Source organism: Mchenga conophoros, linkage group LG7, assembly GCF_057382185.1.
Source record: "Mchenga conophoros isolate Kocher_MC1m ecotype Shallow Benthic linkage group LG7, M_conophoros_male_GT1.1, whole genome shotgun sequence".
NCBI classification, from domain to species: domain Eukaryota; kingdom Metazoa; phylum Chordata; class Actinopteri; order Cichliformes; family Cichlidae; genus Mchenga; species Mchenga conophoros.
The window spans coordinates 57,954,303-57,974,438 of record NC_140532.1 but is presented as its reverse complement, the minus strand read 5'-3'; the positions used below and the strand labels follow the sequence as shown (position 1 = coordinate 57,974,438).

Below are 20,136 nucleotides of genomic sequence, written 5' to 3'. Positions count from 1 at the left end.
TGCTACATACTGTAATGCTGTGCATTTCACATTACACACTGTTGCAACAATCCAACGTGAACATGCAGTAGAAACATCAGCTTGCAGATTCTCCTTAGAAAACACAATCAATAGTGTGTTTTCCTTGGAGCACACACACTCTTGATAATATTGCTTCACATGAAATCTTGCAAATCTGCAAAAAATAGTATAGATCCCAGTAGGAGACCAAAAATGCAATCTTTGTGCAAGAGTTTGTTTTCATGAGAAAAATGTTTGCATCAAATATTTTGCACACAGAGGTTTATTTATCACTGTCAAACAAGGTTTAAATGTTTCAGTGTTTAAGAATATGACTGGAAATGGGAGTAATTTCAGCTTAAAACCAAGACTCAGTGCCACATTGACAGATAAGAATCTATAAAGTATCATGGTGTTTTTAAGTCTGTGTCAGAAGGCTGAAAAGACCAAAATACAACTCTGGGCTCAGATGCAGACTCGAAACAACTCTAGTTGATGCAAAAACTGAGCCATTTAGCTTTCAGAAACCAGCTTACCAATAGAGAGAGGAGCATTAATTTTGATGATATGGCAGTTATATTTGTAGTATGAAAGGTTGGAAGAGGAGATTGCTTACTTGTGAGCAGAGGCAAGCAATTTGTAGGAGGAGGTAGCCAAGTAGCTTCTCTCCTCCTGTTTTCTACTCAAAACCCCATCCCCTTAGATACGGTGTCTTCCAGACAACAAAAAACAACAACAACACTAAAATCAGCAAAAAATATGATTTAAACATAAAAAACAAAGAAAAAAATAATATAGTATTTGCAATTGCACTAAAGAGTAAAACAGTGAAATGTGGATTATTAATCATTAGGTCTCTTCTAAGTCCCCATTAATACATAAATTAATAATTTCTCAACAAATTGATTTACTTTGCCTTACAGAAACCAGGTTGAAGCACGAGGATTATGTTAGTTTAAATAAATCAACACCCCTGATTTATAGTAATTGTCAGAATCACAGACTGAGAAGGGGGTGTGACAGCAATCTTCCACTCCAGGTTATTATGCAACTAAAGCCTCACCCATCCTAACTGGAAAACTCAAAACATAATTATATAGTAACATATTTTCTCACCTGAGTATTTTTCCAGCTCAAATGAAGATCTTCCAAATTACTGCAACAACATTTCTTCTCCGGCTTGCTGTTATCTGCTTTTAACGTGTGCATTTGTGAGTTGTACATGTGTGACAAGCATCTTTCATTTGTTTCCTTCTTTTTCCGAGAAGCCATAGCGTCCAAAGTCATATGCAGTGAGGATGTAACACTGTTAACAAGATAATGGACCTATGTGGGATTAAAGTTTAGCTAGCTGCTCTGCATTGGATGAAGGAATCCCTTCCTAAAGCATAGTTACAGACCTGGTTCAGTCCAGTGTTCATTGTTGCTTAAGGATTTATTCTAAAATAAAATGAGTAGTCAGACAAAATACTGTTAAATGTTCAGTCTCTATTCTATATGGTAAAGGTACTGGTCACTCCCAGTGAAAATCATAGCATTTTCAGCTCTGCCACCTCCAGCTTGGGCTCCTTTCTTGTCGTTAGTGCCCCTGTCTTCAAACTATACATCATATCAGGTCTCACTATCATCTTGTAAACATTCCCTTTCATTTTTGCTGCTAATTCTTAACCTTCTGTCACAAATTAGACTTCAGCATTTGTCTCTGTCCACTCCACTACAATATACTCTTCATGACTTCTTTTGTCTGTTGCTTTGGATGGTTGACCCACGCTATTTAAACTGATTCAGGTGTGTCGACCCAGGGTGAGATCTAAAACCTGCAGGACACCGGCCCTTGAGGCCTGGAGTTGGCCAAGCCTGCTCTAGATTCTACTGTCTGCTGCCCCCCTACTGGACAGCTCCGTACCTCCAAAAATGAGATGCTATACCTGTGGTATGTCATCTGGGCTAACCACCTTTCCAGCTGCTCTTATTTCAACCTTAATCCTTGGCACTTTTTTTAACATTCAGTTCTACTTCCTAGGTCTAATTATTGGTGATTTGTTTTATATGTCCTCCCACCTGTTGTCTGTTGCCTTGTTATCCTCCGTGTTTATATTGTCAACTCTGCCCCTTGTCCTTTTTTTTGTCCTGCCTCATGATCGTGTCTTCTGTCTCAGTTTTCTTCCTTTAACATTTGTCATTTTTGGTTTATCTGTTCCTCTCTGGGGCTGTAACCAGGAAGCAGATTCCACATTGAATTGATTGAACTTACTCTGATCAGCTGTTCTGGAACAGAAAACAGTGATGGGTACAGGATGCTCATGGAGTGTGTGGCGCATTGCCTTTATTGTGTTGAGACTGTGTTGACATGTTGATTAATGGCTCATTTATTCCGATTTTTTCATACCCAATACAATTAATATACAGTATGTCAAATGATGTAAAATGCAGAATTTACAAAAAACATGTTTGCAAAGAAGTATAACTAAAAAAGTAAGAGAAAATCAAAGTGCAAGTTTTGTTTCTAGGAAATAAGTGCTTGTGACATTGGGCATACTTGTGTATGTGAGGGGAAAATGCAGGGTTAAATTACCCCAGACTGGAGAAAATGTCCCCAATTTATCTTTTCATTGTACAGCGGGTGATGGCGAGCTCCTCTCAGCATGAATACAACTATGTTGAAACTTGCACTTCCCAATAAACACAATTCTCACCGCTGTACGACACATCAGCTGAATAGGTCACGTGATTTTTCTTACAGTTACACACCCACCTATACAGGGTTTTGCTCTTTATGCTTGATGCATGCACTCATCACTATGAAGCTTAGCGTTGCCAACCTCAAAGTTAACCAGGAGCGGATCTACATAGGTTTTCTGAGGGTGGCATGGAAATCAAATGGGGTGGCCATTTGTCATTTTACACATATGCAGGTGTTACAGTCTGTAATATGCATTAGAAAAGTAAAGGCACACACAAGCACGCACGCACACACACACACACGCACACACACACACACATATACCAATAAAGCCACCTCTTAGTTTACCTTCTCTGTTTCCGAGTCTTGCATGTGGGTCCTACTCCACCTGCCACACAGAGAGCCTTGACAGCTTTCCACTATCCCGCCTTCTCTATCTTCTTATTCTTAATCATTCTAACCTGATGCACAGCCTTTCCATCTCCATTGCTCTTTCTAGTAAATCTGTAAAAGTCCTTTTCCATTTACCATGTAGTTTCCTGGGGCAGTGTCAAAATGAGACATTTTCCTGGCCTCAGACCAATCTGACCAAAATCAAGTGCTAAATTTCAAGTTCTGTTGCGACAGCAATTATTTGCAGTCACTGGCCATTAACTTCTAAAGAGTTGTCATGCTCAAACCTTAAATGGCCCAGTTCTCATAGACAATAACTGGAAGCAATACAGACTGAAGCACATGAAAGTTTGAGTTGCTTGATATTATTTATTAAACTGAGAATCAGATTTAATTACTCATTACACCTTCACCCAACTGATGGTACCTGAATGCTGGGCATAACCAGGCTTGGCAAACTGTTTGGAAAATTTATAAGCAAACATTAAATGGTTTATGTCGCATCAGAAGTCCAGAAACGTGGTGCACCACGGTAGAAAATATGTGGCGACCCCTAACGGTAGAAGAAGAAGAGGAAGGTGGAGGGCGGCATAGCGTTCGTCCGGCCTAAATACACACGAAGAAGAAGAGGAACAGGAAGAAAACCAACACATCGTCACTAAACCCAGTTGGAAGACTGCTGAGTATTTGTAAATTAAGTTCTTCTTCCTCTACGCCGTTGCTCGGCTCATTAGTCGTGTATAATTATTAATTAATTATTATTTCTTTTCGGAATAATATTTAGCTGATGTCACCGGTGGTATTAGACTTAAAAATGAATAACAACTGTGTTGATATTTGATTTCACTTCAACTTTCGAGGTGAAACAATAGCAGAGACAGCAGAACTGAGATGAGCTGAAGACCCGAGGAGAGGACACTTCACTGCAGACTGTGAGTTCTACAAAGAAGCCTGCAAGCCTAGCATCACATCTTTTTTTTAAAAAGAGATTTTTAAATACGAAACGTTGCCATTCAACTACCAGCCTTTGTTGTACACTCAGCAGGTTCTCTCGTTAAGGTGTTTAAAGTGTCTGAGCTTTACTGTACGTGACTTTGAGTATAAGAATCTTTAAAATTTACGTAAAAAGTACGTATCTGTGTAGAAATATGGTTTCGGTAGGAATTCACTATGGATTATTATATCTCAGTATCGACTTGTTACTTTGTCCAGAGAAATATTTGTGTTGTCACGTGCATGGCGGAACTATGTCTATGAGGTTAAGTCGCTAAAGGCAGAACAAAAAGCTCTTCCTAAGAAAATGTGAAATAAGTGTGGTGATTTAATGTAAAACAGAAATTATACAATTCTAAAAAGCTTGAAAATTGATATTTGGTATGAAAACACATTCCAAAGCTCGTCTTTGGATGTCAGCTGCCTTTTATTCCATTCTTTTAAGACATCCTGCACTGCTTCTGTGAGGTCTGTGCTCTGGGAATACCATCAGATGGCAATATATGTGGTTCCAAGGAGACTTTATGTCCTCTAGAAGTTTATATGAATACTACTTTCTGCTGAGTTTATGAGCTCACTCACTCATTTTGTGTAAAGTAAAAATTAATTGAACCTGAAATTCGGATTCATTAACCCACAAGACCTGTTGTCACTTATTTTTCATGTGGGTTTTGTGTATGTTGGCCTTCCCGTAGGCTTTACTGAATGGCTTCTTGATAATGAGCCTTCCACTGGCTCGTCCCTTGAGTTAGGTGCTTTTTTTAATGGGATGATTCATAGGACAATGTTAAGTGGCTTAACAAACAACAAAAAGACATTCCTCTGAGAAAGGCCAGGTACTAGTATTGAATTAAAAGTGAGTGAAAATGCAGCCAACACCAGAAGAGAAACTTTGAAAGACTTTCAGAAAGCCTGGAGAGTTATTGCTCAAAGAACATCTGGATCATTGGAAGCAAAATATGAAGAATTGTGGAGTGGCTCAGAAGTTTTATATAGCTGTTGTATGTTGAAGCCTTGAATGGCTTTGAAGCTTCTTCCTCATTTGTCTCTTTATTCAAAAGAGAAATAAGGAAGGAGATGAGTTTCAGGTTTAAAAATTTTGTCAAATGCACAGTACTGAGATACACAACACACAGCAGATTTAAAAAAAAAGAGCTTTAAAAGCTATGTACATATTTATACTACATCAGTTGTATGTGCAGCAGACAGCAGTTGGTGTTCAAGACAGCTGTGAGAATGCGATTGAGTGTGCAGGAATGTAGATTGAGGTAATCTGAGGTTATAAACTCCTGTCATGTGTTTTGGAGTCTAATGGCATTGAGTTCTTTTGTTTACAGGTCCTAGATTTCACACTTCTATACCTGCAGCCTCAGGGTAGAAGTGTGAACAGACTTTGTCGAGGGTTGTGTGGGTTTTTTGATAGTTGATCCTCTGCAGAGAGGGCAGTGGATTCCTAATGACCTTTACAGCAATCTTCACTCTACAGGCGTTTGGAGTTCATAGCATTGGCAATGCTGTGCTGCAGCAGATTCACGCTCTTGCGGGTACTCGGCTTTCAAAGCTTTAAAATTAAGACTTTTGACAGCCCAAAGGAAGAGGGGTCCTAATGGGACTAGCTACTGTGTTAAGCCAAGTTACATCCTTGCAGCAACATGAGCCTTGCTTAAAACCGTTTTTTTTTGACAGTTGTGAAAATGACGTTTGCCAAATGAACTATCAATAGTTATTTTTTGCACTGGATTACTTTAATACGGGTTAATTTTTACAAAATGGTGAAGTAAGCACATCTGGAATATAAACCCACACATTCAAAAATTACCTTGAAAAATGTTGATCTGCACACAATTAAACAAACAATTGTACTAAACAATATCTTATGTTTGCTGTGGTTGTATGTGTTTAGATTTTGTAACATGTATGCTTCCAGTTAGGTGACACCTGTTGAGAAGCTAGAGCTGCAAGTCAGTAGAATCATGGAGGATGACTCCAGGCCTTTGCTGAGTTCAGAGCAGACTGGAGAGGACTACTTGCAAAGAGACTCCACAAATTCGCTAGACTTGAGAACTAAAAGGTAAATGCTGTGCTAATCAGTACAAAGTATGAATCAGTTTCTCTCCTGCCTGTCACATGCCATAGGTTCATGTTGTTCATTTCATTGCTAGATAATAAACAAGGTGCTTTATTACCTTGACTTCTTGGAATTCACTTAGCAAGCAAATACTAAGATGTTAGTTGTGAGATGTGTGAGTACTTCATTTTCCTAGCACCATTTCCTGTGTTAGTGAGTTTTAATCCAGTTCACACAATGATTAGAACCTCTCAAATCTCAAATATTCATGCTTTAATGCATGAATTTTCTTAGTCAAGCTACAGTGTGTCACAAAAGTGAGTACACCCCTCACATTTTTGTTGAAATTTTATTATGTCTTTTCATGGGACAACATTGGCAATAAGACACTTTGATACAATGTAAATTAGTCAGTGTACAGCTTGTATAACAGTGTAAAAATGCTGACACCTAAAAATAACTCAACATACAGCCATTAATGTCTAAACTGCTGGCAACAAAAGGGAGTACACCCCTAAGTGAAAATGTCCAAACTGTCTCCAAAGTGTCAATATTTTGTGTGGCAACCATTATTTTCCAACACTGCCTTAACTCTGGGCATGGAGTTCACTAGAGCTTCACAGGGTCCCACTAGATTCCTCTTGCACTCCTCCATGATGACATCATGGAGCTGGTGGATGCTTGGCCAGCCAAGTGCCTTTACCCTGAGTTTATATAGCAAGGCACTGGTCTTTTTGGAGGTGTGTTTGGGGTTGTTATCATATTGGAACACTGTCCTATGGCCCAGTTTCTGAAGGGAGGGGATCATGCTCTGCTTCAGTATGTCACAGGACATGTTGGCATTCATAGTTACCTCAATTTACTGTAGCCCCCCAGTGCCAGCAGCACTCATGCAGCCCCAAACAATGACATCCCACGTGCACTCAACTTCTTTGGTCGACAATAGCGAGGTTGTTCTGAATGGAACCTGTTCCGTCAAACTACTGTATGGTCTTGACCAGTATGCTGCAGCTCAGTTTCAGGGTGTTGGCAATATTCTTATAGCCTAGGCCATCTTTATGTAGAGTAACAATTCTTTTTTTCAGATCCTCATAGAATTCTTTGCCATGATGTGCCTTGTTAGACTTCCAGTGACCAGTATGAGAGAGTGTGAGTGCACTTAGGGGTGTACTCACTTTTGTTGCCAGAGGTTTATTCAATAATGAAGGTGTCTTGAGTTATTTAGAGAGGACAGCAAGTTTACACTGTTTCAAGCTGTGCACTGACTACTTTACATTGTATCAAAGTGCCATATCTTCAATGTTGTCCCATGAAAAGATATAACAAAATATTTACAAAAATGTGGGGTGTGTATTCACTTTTGTGTGAAACTGTTTATAAGGCCTCATCTGATTGTAACATATTATACTTTAAATAATATAAAAAATGTAAATTGTGCAAATCCTTACTGTATGCAGTGAAATCAAAGAAGTTATGTGTTTTTACGTGACTTGAAAAATGCATGATTTTTATTGACATCTTCCAGGCCTTTCCATGTGGAACGCAAGAACATTATAAATGATGGCCCTCAAGAGACAGTATCTGCGGAGGCTGCTGTACTCAACAGCAGATTACACTACTACAGCAGACTCATGGGGTCTTCTGATCGACAATTGGTAAGTCGAGTTTATTGTCACAACCATGAATGCATCACAACCCTAGCTTCTGGGCAAAAAATTTGCCAAGTGCAAACCACTTAAAAACCCCCAAAACAAAACACAGTAGCAACATAAAGCTTATAACATGTTTTGACCAACAGATTGGTGACAAATTCAATATTATTAAATATAATTTTAAAAGCATTTATTTATTGCATGGCTTTAATCCAAAAAAACTGCATTTTGGCATGAAAGCCTTTAGAAAGCCTTGATTATTCTTTGTTGTAGACACAGGCATGGAGAGCTGGTGACCGCGTGATGTAGTAGGGATTCCTAATTTAAAGTTTTCATGGATGAGTATGTAGTCACAAAAAACTGACTGGCACATAGACACATATAAGAATCCTTGTATTCACTGTCTAACAGAAATTGAAATAAAAACTTCAGGAAGTTAAAGAAAATTCACATAAATGCTAGTGGTTTTCCAACAATGGCAAACGTGTTAATCCAAAATGGTGTTAACACATTTGCCCAAAACATTTATGAAATTAACTTGAAATAACTTGTGTAATTTTAATACTAGCTATTAGTTCCTCCATACAGCCCTAATTTTGAGCACTGTCACCGTGGAAGAGATTACTCCTATCTGCATAAAATTATAGATTACCTTTAGCATCTAGCTGTACAAAAGGGCACTGAGTGTAAGCAAAGTTGTTTTTCTTTGGAAGACACAGGTAATGCCATATACTGTGTTACGCTTCTAAAAGAGCTCAGTAAATATGTTTTCATTGTACTTAGCGGTCTGATTTTTTTTCTAGCAAGTAACAGTATTTTGTAGCTGAAATATCCATCCATTTATCAATCTTATACAAATTAGGGCCACAGGGCACTGAAGCTTATCCCAGCTGCCATAAGAGACAGGGTATATATACTCTGGACAGGTCACCAGTTAATAAAATGTTTTTTGAAGGCACTAGATAATCAACCTTTTGGGGTTTAATTTATGCTCATCTGGACGTAGCGTATTCAGTGGGAGAAAGGTTTCGTCACTCATCCAAGTGACTTCTTTGGTCTAAGCTGACTGCAGGTTTCCCCAACCTTATAAACAGTGTATTTGCACAATAACTTAAACCAGCCCATTTAATGAACAATATGGTGTGAGGTCAGTTCCTTGATAGTTAATATGCAAATTGTCATGACCACTGATCAAAGACCACTGATCAATTGCCATGAGTACCATTCACAGAGTTGGAGAATGGCTGCAATCACAGTATTGTAAATGGTACTCATGACCATTGATCAGTCGTCTTTGATCAATGGTCTTTGATCAGTGATCGATCTCAGGCTATATAAATTGGTATTATGGACTGTAATAATTTATATTACTTGAAAGAAGTCCTAAGTTTAAGCTGATAACCTTAACTAATGCTTTTAAAGTTCCAAATTTTTGGAAGGAAGCCATGATAGATCAATAGGGCATGTAACATGTCAGAATGTATTGGAAAATCCAGTTGACTAAATCCACAAAAAGCTGCCTCAGAGCCATAGAGGCAGTACAGGTCAATTGATCACATAGCCTGTCCAAAAAGAAAACAGATCTGTAAAAACTACCAGAGCTCAGAGTACAAAGCTACTTGTTCATTTTGAGGTGAGTCATTTTTCCTGCTGCACTGCTACATCAGATCTTGGGATTCTCCCACCTGCCAAGATCCACTTTAAGCCCTGGTTGTCCCATGCAGTGCACCTGTGTCAAAGCATCTGTATTGTTGTTTCTCTTGTCATCTGTTTTTATTTTTACTTAAAATAATTTTAATTTGCCTTTCTATTGCAATTATGTTTCCATCCACTGGATATGTTAGCACATAGTTGCTTTTCATTTCATGAATTCTCACAGAAAAAAAAAGTTATTGCTACATGGTTATAACTTCAGATTCTAAGGGGCGATCGTGGCTCAAGAGTTGGGAGTTCATCTTGTAATCGGAAGGTTGCCGGTTCGAGCCCTGGCTTGGACAGTCTCGGTCGTTGTGTCCTTGGGCAAGACACTTCACCCGTTGCCTACTGGTGGTGGTCAGAGGGCCCGGTGGCGCCAGTGTCCGGCAGCCTCGCCTCTGTCAGTGCGCCCCAGGGTGGCTGTGGCTACAATGTAGCTTGCCATCACCAGTGTGTGAATGTGTGTGTGAATGGGTGGATGACTGGATATGTAAAGCGCTTTGGGGTCCTTAGGGACTAGTAAGGCGCTATATAAATACAGGCCATAAGGGGTTATCAGCTACCTCCTAATCTTCTTCTTTTCAAAGTTTTGTAGTAACACTGAATTACAAACTGAAGATCTGAAAATGAAGCAAACCTACCTTAATAGGGGGAATGCTATTAAAGTTATCTTTGTAATTCTAAGACGTCATGACATGCACTTTTCTGAAATCTTTACCTTCACCTCTCCATTTTTCCTCCCTAGAGTCCTCCAGATCACGTGATTCCCCAGCCAGATGAGATCTACATCTATAGTCCACTGGGAACAGCTTTCAAGGTCCCAGGCAGTGATCATACCTCTAAAAACCCCAGTATCATCACCATGTAAGCCCTAGCAGTAGTAAAATGTGAAATCCACTGCACAAAGCATGTGAAAGCTACATGCTTTCTTTGTACTTAACTGGATGCATTTAACTGCTTTGATTTATTTATTTATTTTTCTTGTCCCAGATTTGCTATATGGAACACAATGATGGGCACATCTATACTCAGCATGCCTTGGGGTATAAAGCAGGTGATGTGATTCAGTTTACATACTTGATGTTTTCAGCTCATTCAAAACCACACCTAAAATCACATTAAAAAAAAACAAAAAAAAAAAACAACCTTTGTTTGAGAACTTTGTTCAAATAAAGGTTAGTGTAGAGGCCAAAAGCTCAAAATAAATATACAATTTTGACTTTATTTCAGGCTGGTTTCACCCTTGGAGTCTTCATTGTCATCTTCATAGGCCTGCTGATGCTGTATTGTTGTTATATTGTCCTCAAATCACCAAAGTCAATACGTAAGTAATTTTTACAAACTAGGTTTGGGATTAATAGACCAATACTAACAGCTTTCAAAAAGTTTACAATAGTACCTAGTTCACAATGGCTTGTTTCAGATCTCAAATGCTAGAAAAATATTTTTCATTCCATATTAGTATGCAAAATTAAGGCTAATGGCAAATTCTCAACATACACATTGTATAGGGTTCTTTGTGAGAGAGCAGTTATGTTTTTTGTTGTTAGCATTTCTTTAATATGTTGTCATTCACTTTAGCATAACTGATTAATTATGCTCTTTATAATTTGCAGGCCAGAAAGACAATTATACCCATAAATTTAAAAAATAGAGTACCTGTTTATACTTAAAATTAAATGTTTTTCCCCTCTTATTCTCTGCCCAACACTTTTTTTCAGTGTCTGCATCATAAAGATTTTACAGAATGTTTTGTTCCAGTATCATTCAGAACCTGATCTATAGAGCAATTTATTCCCCAAAATGCATGATGAAAACTAATGTATTTATTGGGATTTATCAGAAGTTGCAGTTTATGAAGACAAGTCTGTCTTCTGCAAAGTGTTACATTTTTGGGTGATCACTGTACAGGAATGTCACTGCTGTATTTATAAGATAAGATAAGATAACCTTTATTAGTCCCACACGTGGAAAATTTGTTTTGTCACAGCAGGAAGTGGACAGTGCAAAAGTTATGACGCAAAAATTAGAATACAATAAGAATAAATACAGTACACAGCTGTACAGAATAGAATAAAATAATATACTATATACAGTAGAATAAAATAGAATAAAAATATACAATAAGATAAAAATAGAATACGAATGCTATATACAACTGAGTAAAAATACAACGATGCCAGAAAAGATTATTGCACTTAGTGTTATTGCACATGTGTGGATGTGTGTGTTTGTTCAGTTAAAGTCTTTGTTGTGGAGTCTGACAGCAGTGGGGAGGAAAGACCTGCGAAATCTCTCCGTCCCACACCGTGGGTGCCGCAGTCTCCCACTGAAGGAGCTGCTCAGTGCTGTCACAGTCTGCTGCATGGGGTGGGAGACGTTGTCCAACAGGGATGACAGCTTAGCCGCCATTCTCCTGTCACTCACCACCTCCACTGGGTCCAGAGGGCATCCTAGAACAGAGCTGGCCCTTCGGATCACCCTGTTCAGTCTCTTCCTGTCCCCAGCAGAGATGCTGCCGCCCCAGCAGACCACACCATAAGAGATAGCAGAAGCCACCACAGAGTCATAGAAGGTCTTCAGGAGTGGGCCCTCCACCCCAAACGACCTGAGTCTCCGCAGCAGGTACAACCTGCTCTGCCCTTTCCTGTAGAGGGCGTCTGAGTTATGAGTCCAGTCCAGTCTGTTGTTCAGATGAACACCAAGGTACCTGTAGCTGTCCACAGCCTCAATGTCCATACCCTGGATGTTCAGTGGTTGCAGTGGAGAATGCTTGTGCCTGCGGAAGTCTACCACCAGCTCCTTGGTTTTACTGGCGTTGATCTGGAGGTAGTTCAGCTGGCACCAGTCCACAAAGTCTTGAGTCAGTCCTCTGTACTCCTTGTCGTCCCCATCAGTGATGAGGCCGACTATTGCAGAGTCATCAGAGAACTTCTGCAGGAAGCACTGGGTGGAATTGTGGGAGAAGTCTGCAGTGTAGATGGTGAAGAGGAACGGAGCCAGAACCGTTCCCTGTGGGGCCCCCGTACTGCAGACGACCCTGTCCGACACACAGCCCTGAGTCCTCACATACTGTGGTCGGTCGGTGAGGTAGTCCAGGATCCAGGTAGTGAGGTGATGGTCCACTCCAGAGTTCACCAGCTTGTCCTTCAGAACCGAGGGAAGAATAGTGTTGAAGGCACTGGAGAAATCAAAGAACATGATTCTCACAGTGCTTCCAGCGGTCTCCAGGTGAGCGAGGGAACGATGTAGGAGGTGAATGACGGCATCATCCGCTCCAATGCCAGGCTGGTAGGCAAACTGAAGTGGGTCCAGTGATGAGCTTGTTAGGCGCCGAAGCTGAGCCAGGACCAACCGCTCCAGGGTCTTCATCAGGTGGGATGTCAGAGCCACCGGCCTGTAGCTGTTGAGGTCCTTGGGGCGTGAAGTCTTTGGCACTGGTACAACACAGGAGGTTTTCCAGAGCTGTGGGACTCTTCCCAACCTCAGGCTCAGGTTGAAGAGGTGCTCCATCACCCCACACAGTTGGTCCGTGCAGGACCTGACGACCCTCGAGCTGATGCCATCTGGGCCCGCTGCCTTCTTGCCATTAATCCTCCTCAGTTCCCTCCTAACCTGGGTGGTTGAGAGAGACAGGCTGGAGCCTTGTGTTGAGTGTGTATTGGATGCTGTTGTTGGGGGTGGGGAGGAGTGAGCAGGGTGAATAGAGGAGGTGTGAAGTGTCTGAGGTGGAACAGCAGCAGTGGGGGTGGGTGAGTCTGCAGCCGATGTTGCAGACTGCCTCATGGCTGAATCAAATCTGTTGAAGAAATGATTCAGTTCATTTGCCCATCTCACATCCCTCCCAGGCAGAGAGTTCTGCTGTTTGTGGCCTGAGATGGTTCTGAGGCCTCTCCAGACTTCACCAACGTTGTTTTGCTGAAGCTGGTTCTCCATCTTCTGCCTGTAGCTGTCCTTCCCATTCCTTATCAGTCCCCTCAACTCTCTCTGCACCCTTTTCAACTCCTCTTTGTCTTTGGATTTGAAGGCCCTCCTCTTCTGCTTGAGGACAGCTTTAATTTCTGGGGTAATCCAAGGTTTGTTGTTGGAGAAACACCGTACAGTCCTGGTAGGTACGGTGTTATCCACACAGAAATTAATATAGTCAGTAATGCATGTAGTAAGGCTGTCGATGTCCTCTCCATGGTCGTCACAGATCACCTCCCACACAGTCGACTCAAAACAGTCCTTAAGAGCCTCCTCGCTCTCCTCTGACCATCTCTGCACTGTGCGGGTGGCTGGTGGCACCCTGCGCACTAAGGGCTCATACACAGGGACAAGGTGCACCAGGTTGTGGTCAGATTTGCCCAGTGGAGGGAGAGGTGATGAACTGTATGCCTCTTCAGCATTGGCATACAGTAAGTCCAGTGTTTTATTGTCTCTGGTTGAGCAGGTCACATACTGGGTGAAGGTGGGCAGTGTGGAGTCCAAAGAGGCATGATTGAAGTCCCCTGATATTATGAGAAGGGCTCTCGGAGATTGTGTTTGCAGTCTGCTGACCACTGAGTGGAGAGTGTCACAGGCTGCATCCGCGTTGGCCGAGGGGGGGGGACATACGCTGTTATTGCGATAACATGCGAGAATTCCCGGGGCAGATAGTACGGACGCATGCTAACGGCTAACAGCTCAGTGATGTGCCCAGGGTTACACCATCTGTCGTTCACAAAAACTGCCAGTCCCCCTCCTTTCCTCTTACCGCTGTCTCTCGTCCTGTCCGCTCGCAGCATCTGAAATCCCGGTAGTGTCACGCTTGTGTCCGGAGTTAGCGGTGTTAGCCACGACTCCGTTAGCATCATGATGCTACATTGCCGGTACTCCCTCTGTGACCAGGTTAGCGACGTGAGTTCATCCATCTTATTGGGCAAAGATCTTACGTTTCCAATGATTACAGAAGGAAGAGATGGTCGATAACGTCTCCTTCTCGGGCGACGGCGCTCCTTCCCAGCACGACACCCCCGTCTTTTCCTCCTCAGCTCGCTGGGAATGTCGGGTCTGTCCGCCGGCAGTACCGCTGCGGGACGCAGCGCTAACAGCTGATCCTTACTGTAAACAAAGGATCCCTGCTCTGGGTCCCCAAACACGCGTGAAAAAAGTAGAAATAAACTAAGAAAAACGACCAGAACTAGCACAAAACGGTAGAACATGGTTGCAGAGTCTAATTACTGATACGTTAGTTATAAAAAATTACGAGAAGAAAAGATAAGAAAGAAAGAAACTCAGAATGAGCAGAGCTGCTGTAACAGGCTGCCGCACACGGGGGGCGCCGGAAGCTCTGTTTAATATCAGTCAGAGCTGGATCTATGGAGTATTCCTTACTACTGTAGTTTAAAAGCTTTTACACTCCGTGACCTGAAGACAGCAGCAACAGCTTTCATCTTACCTACTTATAATGTTTCAAACCTTTACTGAAGTCTGCTCTTAGCAGGTGGACATGGAATATGCTGACTGTATCAGCGAGTCAAAGAAATTCCATCAATTTAACTTGAAAAGCTCTTTGCTTGCTTTGTACATATATCTAGGATATTTCCTCCTGAGTGAAATTGATAACTAGATGAAATGAGAGATTAAAAAAAAAAAAGTGTATTTGTATAAATATGAGTTAACTACTTGTTACATGCGAATATGCAGTGTTGTTAATACATCTAAACACTTGCTTTTAGATCATGGTTGCACCGGTATATTTTTGGCATAGTTACAAGAAGTTATTGTTAAGACAGAAGGTACAGAGCAAATGAATTCAGCCTAAATAAAATGGTGAAGCTTAACACTGAACTTATCGAACATTATTCCTGAATCAAAAAAACAATTTATGCTGCTGCATTTACTAAATGACTTTGCAAAAGAATGTTAGCTCATAAAGTTCACGTTTGTCACCACTGTGTACTATGGAAAAGCTTTTGTGATATATTAATGTCATATTTGGGAACCAAGTATTTACCTCTGTAATTATTCTTTGTGCTCTCCTAGCCTGTGTGGACACATCAGACTGGGAATTCCCTGATGTCTGTCAGTACTATTTTGGAAAAGTTGGTCAGTGGTCCAGCTTGATGTTCTCAATGGTGTCACTTGTTGGAGCTATGGTAGTCTACTGGGTACTCATGTCCAACTTCCTCTTCAACACTGGGCAGTTTATTTACAGTAAGAAACAATGGTTTTATCTGCAAAAGAGTGGAATTATGTCATTCTATACTATTGTTTGACATGTTAATCCTTGTTTATGTTACCATATGTGCAGCACAGTGACTTCAGAAACATTTTAAGCAAAAACAAAACTCACAGCTCTGCAAGCTTTAATTAACTTTAATTAATATGACACATAGTGGGCCTGATGTTTGTAATAACTTTTTTTTTCGCTGAGGTTAAGCCATTGGATGATCTAAAAGATATTGTTACATTATTTTTCAATTTCTGTTTAAATACACAGAAGTTACCACTCAAGGCAAGAAACACTGAGAAGATCTCTGAAATTTGCACAGAAGACATTTGCATTACACAAAGACATTGTGCAGAAAGATGTAAATTCATTATTTGCTTTATCAAGCTTTTGGCTTTTGCAAGAAGGCTCGTTTCTCTTAACCGATGGCTTCCTCTTCTCTGTCCATAGACCATGTTCACAATATCAATGTGTCAGATTCAGAGTTGGAAACCAATGGCTCAGAAAAAGGTAAGTCACTTGCTGTATGCAAAGTTTCAGCTTTATCATATACCTTTCAAAAAAGGTTATAAATTCCAAGTAAATAATTCACATCCAGGGAATCACAAAGTTACTGCTTTGTAAAGAGGACATAGACCACCTGCATACTAAATATTGTAAAAGTTAAAGCTTTTTGGCCCATATTTCCAGTCTGTTTTCAGATTTTTATTAAAGTTAGAATTAGTTTTAGAATAAAAGTCTGGGAATGTCTGATGGTTAAATCTAGAGGCAAAATGTTTGAAATGAAATAATATTAGTGAACCTCCTCACAAAGACCACCAAACAGACAGCGGTTAGGCAAAAAGCAAAAGGAGACTGGAAAAGCATGTGACTGAAAACAAAGATGTACTTTATGCCTTTGATCTGGTGCATTTTATAATTTTGTGTTACCCAGTTAATTAACAGTGTTTGCTGATATTCTGTTAATTTGTTCACCAGTCATCTGCCCTTACCCAAATACTAACCCTGGAGGGAACAACACCATCAGCACCCTTTTCCTCAGTGACAATGGAAATATGTCCGATGTGAACCCTTTTGAACGCTACTGGAGTAAAACCAACACTGTCCCCTTCTATCTCATCATTCTGCTTCTTCCACTGCTCTGCTTCCGCTCAGCGTCCTTCTTTGCAAGATTCACTTTCCTGGGTAAGACATCAAGAGGTTGACTGGAGCCACAGCGACCCCACCCTGGGTGGGAATGTATCAGGATTATCCAGATGGAAAAAAAAAAACGCTTTCAGTTTTTTCAGCATTGTCCACTCATTTATCTTTCAATCCCTGGCTGCTCCAGTCTGCATGCCAAAATATCCTTGAGCAAGATAAGCCCAGGTTGCTCTTCAATGCAGCCATCGAAATGTGAGGATGTGTATGAATGTTAGATAGAAAGTACCGAAGCTTAGAAGAAAACTTCTATGAGTGGGGGAGGCATATTGTAGTATAAAGCACTTTAAGTGCTCGAGTAGAGTATAAAAGCGCTACATAAGAACCGTTCTATTTACCAACGGCAGTCGCATTGTTTTAGATTAGTCAGAAAACTTGGGCTTCGTATATAGAGGGTACTGGAATTTCTTTACAATGCACTGTTGGCATTTGATTAAAAAGGGGCCAGCATAGAAATGTATTCTTTTTGTCACATCATTTTGACTGAAGGCTCGAAAAAATGGCTAGATCCTTTTCTTTGTAGACATGGAGTTAAGACTGGTGTCTTCTCATTAAGAATTTCACATTTGCTCAAAGATGAATGAGTGGTGAAGTGCAATACTGATCATGGTTTTCCTTTATTTAACATTTGTACTTAGTTAAATAAGCATACTCTAATGTAGAGTAGAGATACGTCAATTCATTGTTAACTGTGGGGCTTGATTAATCTGCTTTCTGTGTTGCATCAGCAATTCATCCATTAATGTATTGATGTCATTCATCCATTTTGTACAGGCACCATATCAGTGGTCTACCTGATTGTTTTGGTCACTGTCAAAGCTGTCCGCCTAGGCTTTCACCTGGAATTCCACTGGTTTGACAAAACAGAATTCTATGTTCCAGGTAAAACTGGTGTTAATGCTTCTTTGAGTGTCTTTCAACAGGAATGTAGATGTATATGTAGATATTGGTAATAACCGAAAGAAATGACAACAAAGATGTCCATAAATTGTGTAATAATATGAAATAACACAGGGAAAAAGCACATGAAGAAAGGGAGGTGCAAAAAGTCATGACACCAGCTGAAAATCTAAATATTATATTATTGAGGTGCAAAACGGAGGTCCATTGGCTGTACACCCATGGAGCCATGTAATAAGGCATATTATGACCACTGACAGAGCAAGTGAACATTTTATCTTCAAAGCTGATATGTAAGAAGCAGAAAAAAAGGGAAAATGTAAGGATTTTGACAAGATTTGATGAGGGCCAAATTGTGATGGCTGCATGACTTGGTCAGAGCATCTCCAAAACGGCATCTTTTGTGGAGGTGTTGTTGGTCTGCAGTAATCAGTATTTATCAAAAGTGGCCCAGTGGTGAACGAGTGACAGGATCATGGGCAGCTAAGGTTCACTAGTGCTAAGGGGAGGGATGGCTGGCCCATGTGGTTTGATCCAACAGTTGAGCTACTGTTGCTCTAATTGCTCAATAATGTAATGCTAGTTCTGATAAAAAAGGTGTTAGAATACGCAGTACATTGCAGTTTTCTGCATATGGGCCATATCCTCAGATCAGCCAGAGTGCACATACTGACACCTGTCCACTGCCAAAAGTGCCAAGAATGGGCATGTGAGATTGAGAACTAGGACATGGAGCACTGGTAGGGGGTGCCCTGATCTGAGGAATCATGTTTTTTTTGATGTGGATGGCCGGGTACATGTGCGTTGCTTCATTCTGCCACCAGGATGAACTATGGGCAGGAGGTAAACCAGCAGAGGCAGTGTGATGGTTTGGCTGATGTTCTGCTGGAAAACCTTGAGTCTTGCCATCCATGTGGATGTTACTTTAATACATACCACCTACCTAAGCATTGTAGAACATGCGTACCCTTTCATAAAAACTATATTCCTTGATTGCTGCGGTGCTTTCAGCAGGACAATGTGCATTGTCACAAAGCTAAAATGTTTCAGGAATGTTTGAGGAGAACAACAAGAAGTTTGAGGTGTTGACTTGGTTTCCAAATTCCCCAGATCTTAATTTATTCAAGTATCTGTGTGATGTGTTGAACAACCAAGTCCGATCCATGAAGGCCCCACATTGTAATTTGCAGCAGTTGAAAAATCTGTTGCTAACATCTTGGTGCTAAATAACACAGCACACTTTCAGGGGTCTTGTGGAGTCCATGCCTTGATGGGTGAGGGCTGTTTTGAAAGCATAAGGCAGATCAACACAATATTAGGCAGATGGTTATGTTATGCCTGATGTGTGTGTGTCTGTGTGTGTTCTCAGTTTCTTTACATTAAAGAATGTATCTATGTTTTAATTATGATCTTTCAGAGTTCAGATTGCTCTTCCCTCAGCTCACTGGTGTTCTCACTCTGGCCTTCTTCATTCACAACTGCATCATCACATTAATGAAGAACAACAAGGACCAAAAGAACAATGTGAGTGTTATTTATCCATGTTCTTCCAAATATTAGTACTCTTCAAATCTGTTTTTTGCTAAGTAAATTTAGATGACACAATTCAGTATCAAAAGCTTTAATTCTGATGCATCTAAGGTAAATTTGGTATGTTTTCAGGTGCGTGACCTGTCTGTGGCTTATCTTTTAGTGGGGCTAACCTACCTTTATGTTGGAGTGTTGATCTTTGCTGCTTTTCCCTCTCCTCCACTTTTTAAAGACTGCATTCAGCCAGTAAGATTTTCACTTTATTGTTATTTTTAAATAATTTTTATGTATGCATTTTTTTTCACCGTATGAAAAATGCTCATATTTTCCCTATACCCATTACCACTTAAAGATGCAAGTAAACCCTTCGATTTAATAACCGATTAAATGTCTTTTGGCAGCAGCAATCTCAGAAAGTGTATTCAGGTAGCTGTGGTTCAGTACAGTGCACTACATTTAGGAAGACTATTCTTCCCTGAAATGAGTCAGTGGAAGCAGATGTTTACCATCTGTGATGTATCTGGGTAAAGGGGCCTGTTATTTTCATTGCACACCATCTACATTGGGTTATCCCTGAGCAGGGCAAAAGATGGATTGTCTTTGTTGGAAGTGAGTTTATCATAGCTTTGCTATAGCATTGAAAGGTGTTGATCTGCTGTGTTGTTAAGTCTTTTGAGATATAGCTGGTAAAGGTAGATCATTTCTACACTAATAAACTGGGCTCAGTGGTTAACATGGTTACTACTGGACAATTTTGAAAATGTAGTCACTGTTAACAATCTATACCCATCCTTTACACCACGTTTTTACCTAAGGCAATGTCACCATG

At 40.5% G+C, this 20,136-nt stretch overlaps 1 protein-coding gene across 1 annotated transcript in view; it reads left to right on the top strand.

The window, feature by feature from the left end:
• The first annotated feature begins 3,643 nt into the window (after positions 1–3,643).
• slc38a9 (solute carrier family 38 member 9) overlaps positions 3,644–20,136 on the top strand; it is a 23,813-nt gene continuing 7,320 nt past the window's right edge. Inside the window, exons 1-13 of the mRNA XM_085280422.1 lie at positions 3,644–3,765; positions 3,937–4,008; positions 5,997–6,140; positions 7,663–7,792; positions 10,230–10,348; positions 10,475–10,538; positions 10,715–10,808; positions 15,491–15,661; positions 16,128–16,187; positions 16,656–16,862; positions 17,652–17,759; positions 19,195–19,301; positions 19,440–19,553. Coding sequence (XP_085136548.1) covers positions 6,043–6,140; positions 7,663–7,792; positions 10,230–10,348; positions 10,475–10,538; positions 10,715–10,808; positions 15,491–15,661; positions 16,128–16,187; positions 16,656–16,862; positions 17,652–17,759; positions 19,195–19,301; positions 19,440–19,553 — 1,272 coding nt within the window. The 5' untranslated portion in view covers positions 3,644–3,765; positions 3,937–4,008; positions 5,997–6,042. The remainder of the gene's footprint in view (positions 3,766–3,936; positions 4,009–5,996; positions 6,141–7,662; positions 7,793–10,229; positions 10,349–10,474; positions 10,539–10,714; positions 10,809–15,490; positions 15,662–16,127; positions 16,188–16,655; positions 16,863–17,651; positions 17,760–19,194; positions 19,302–19,439; positions 19,554–20,136) is intronic.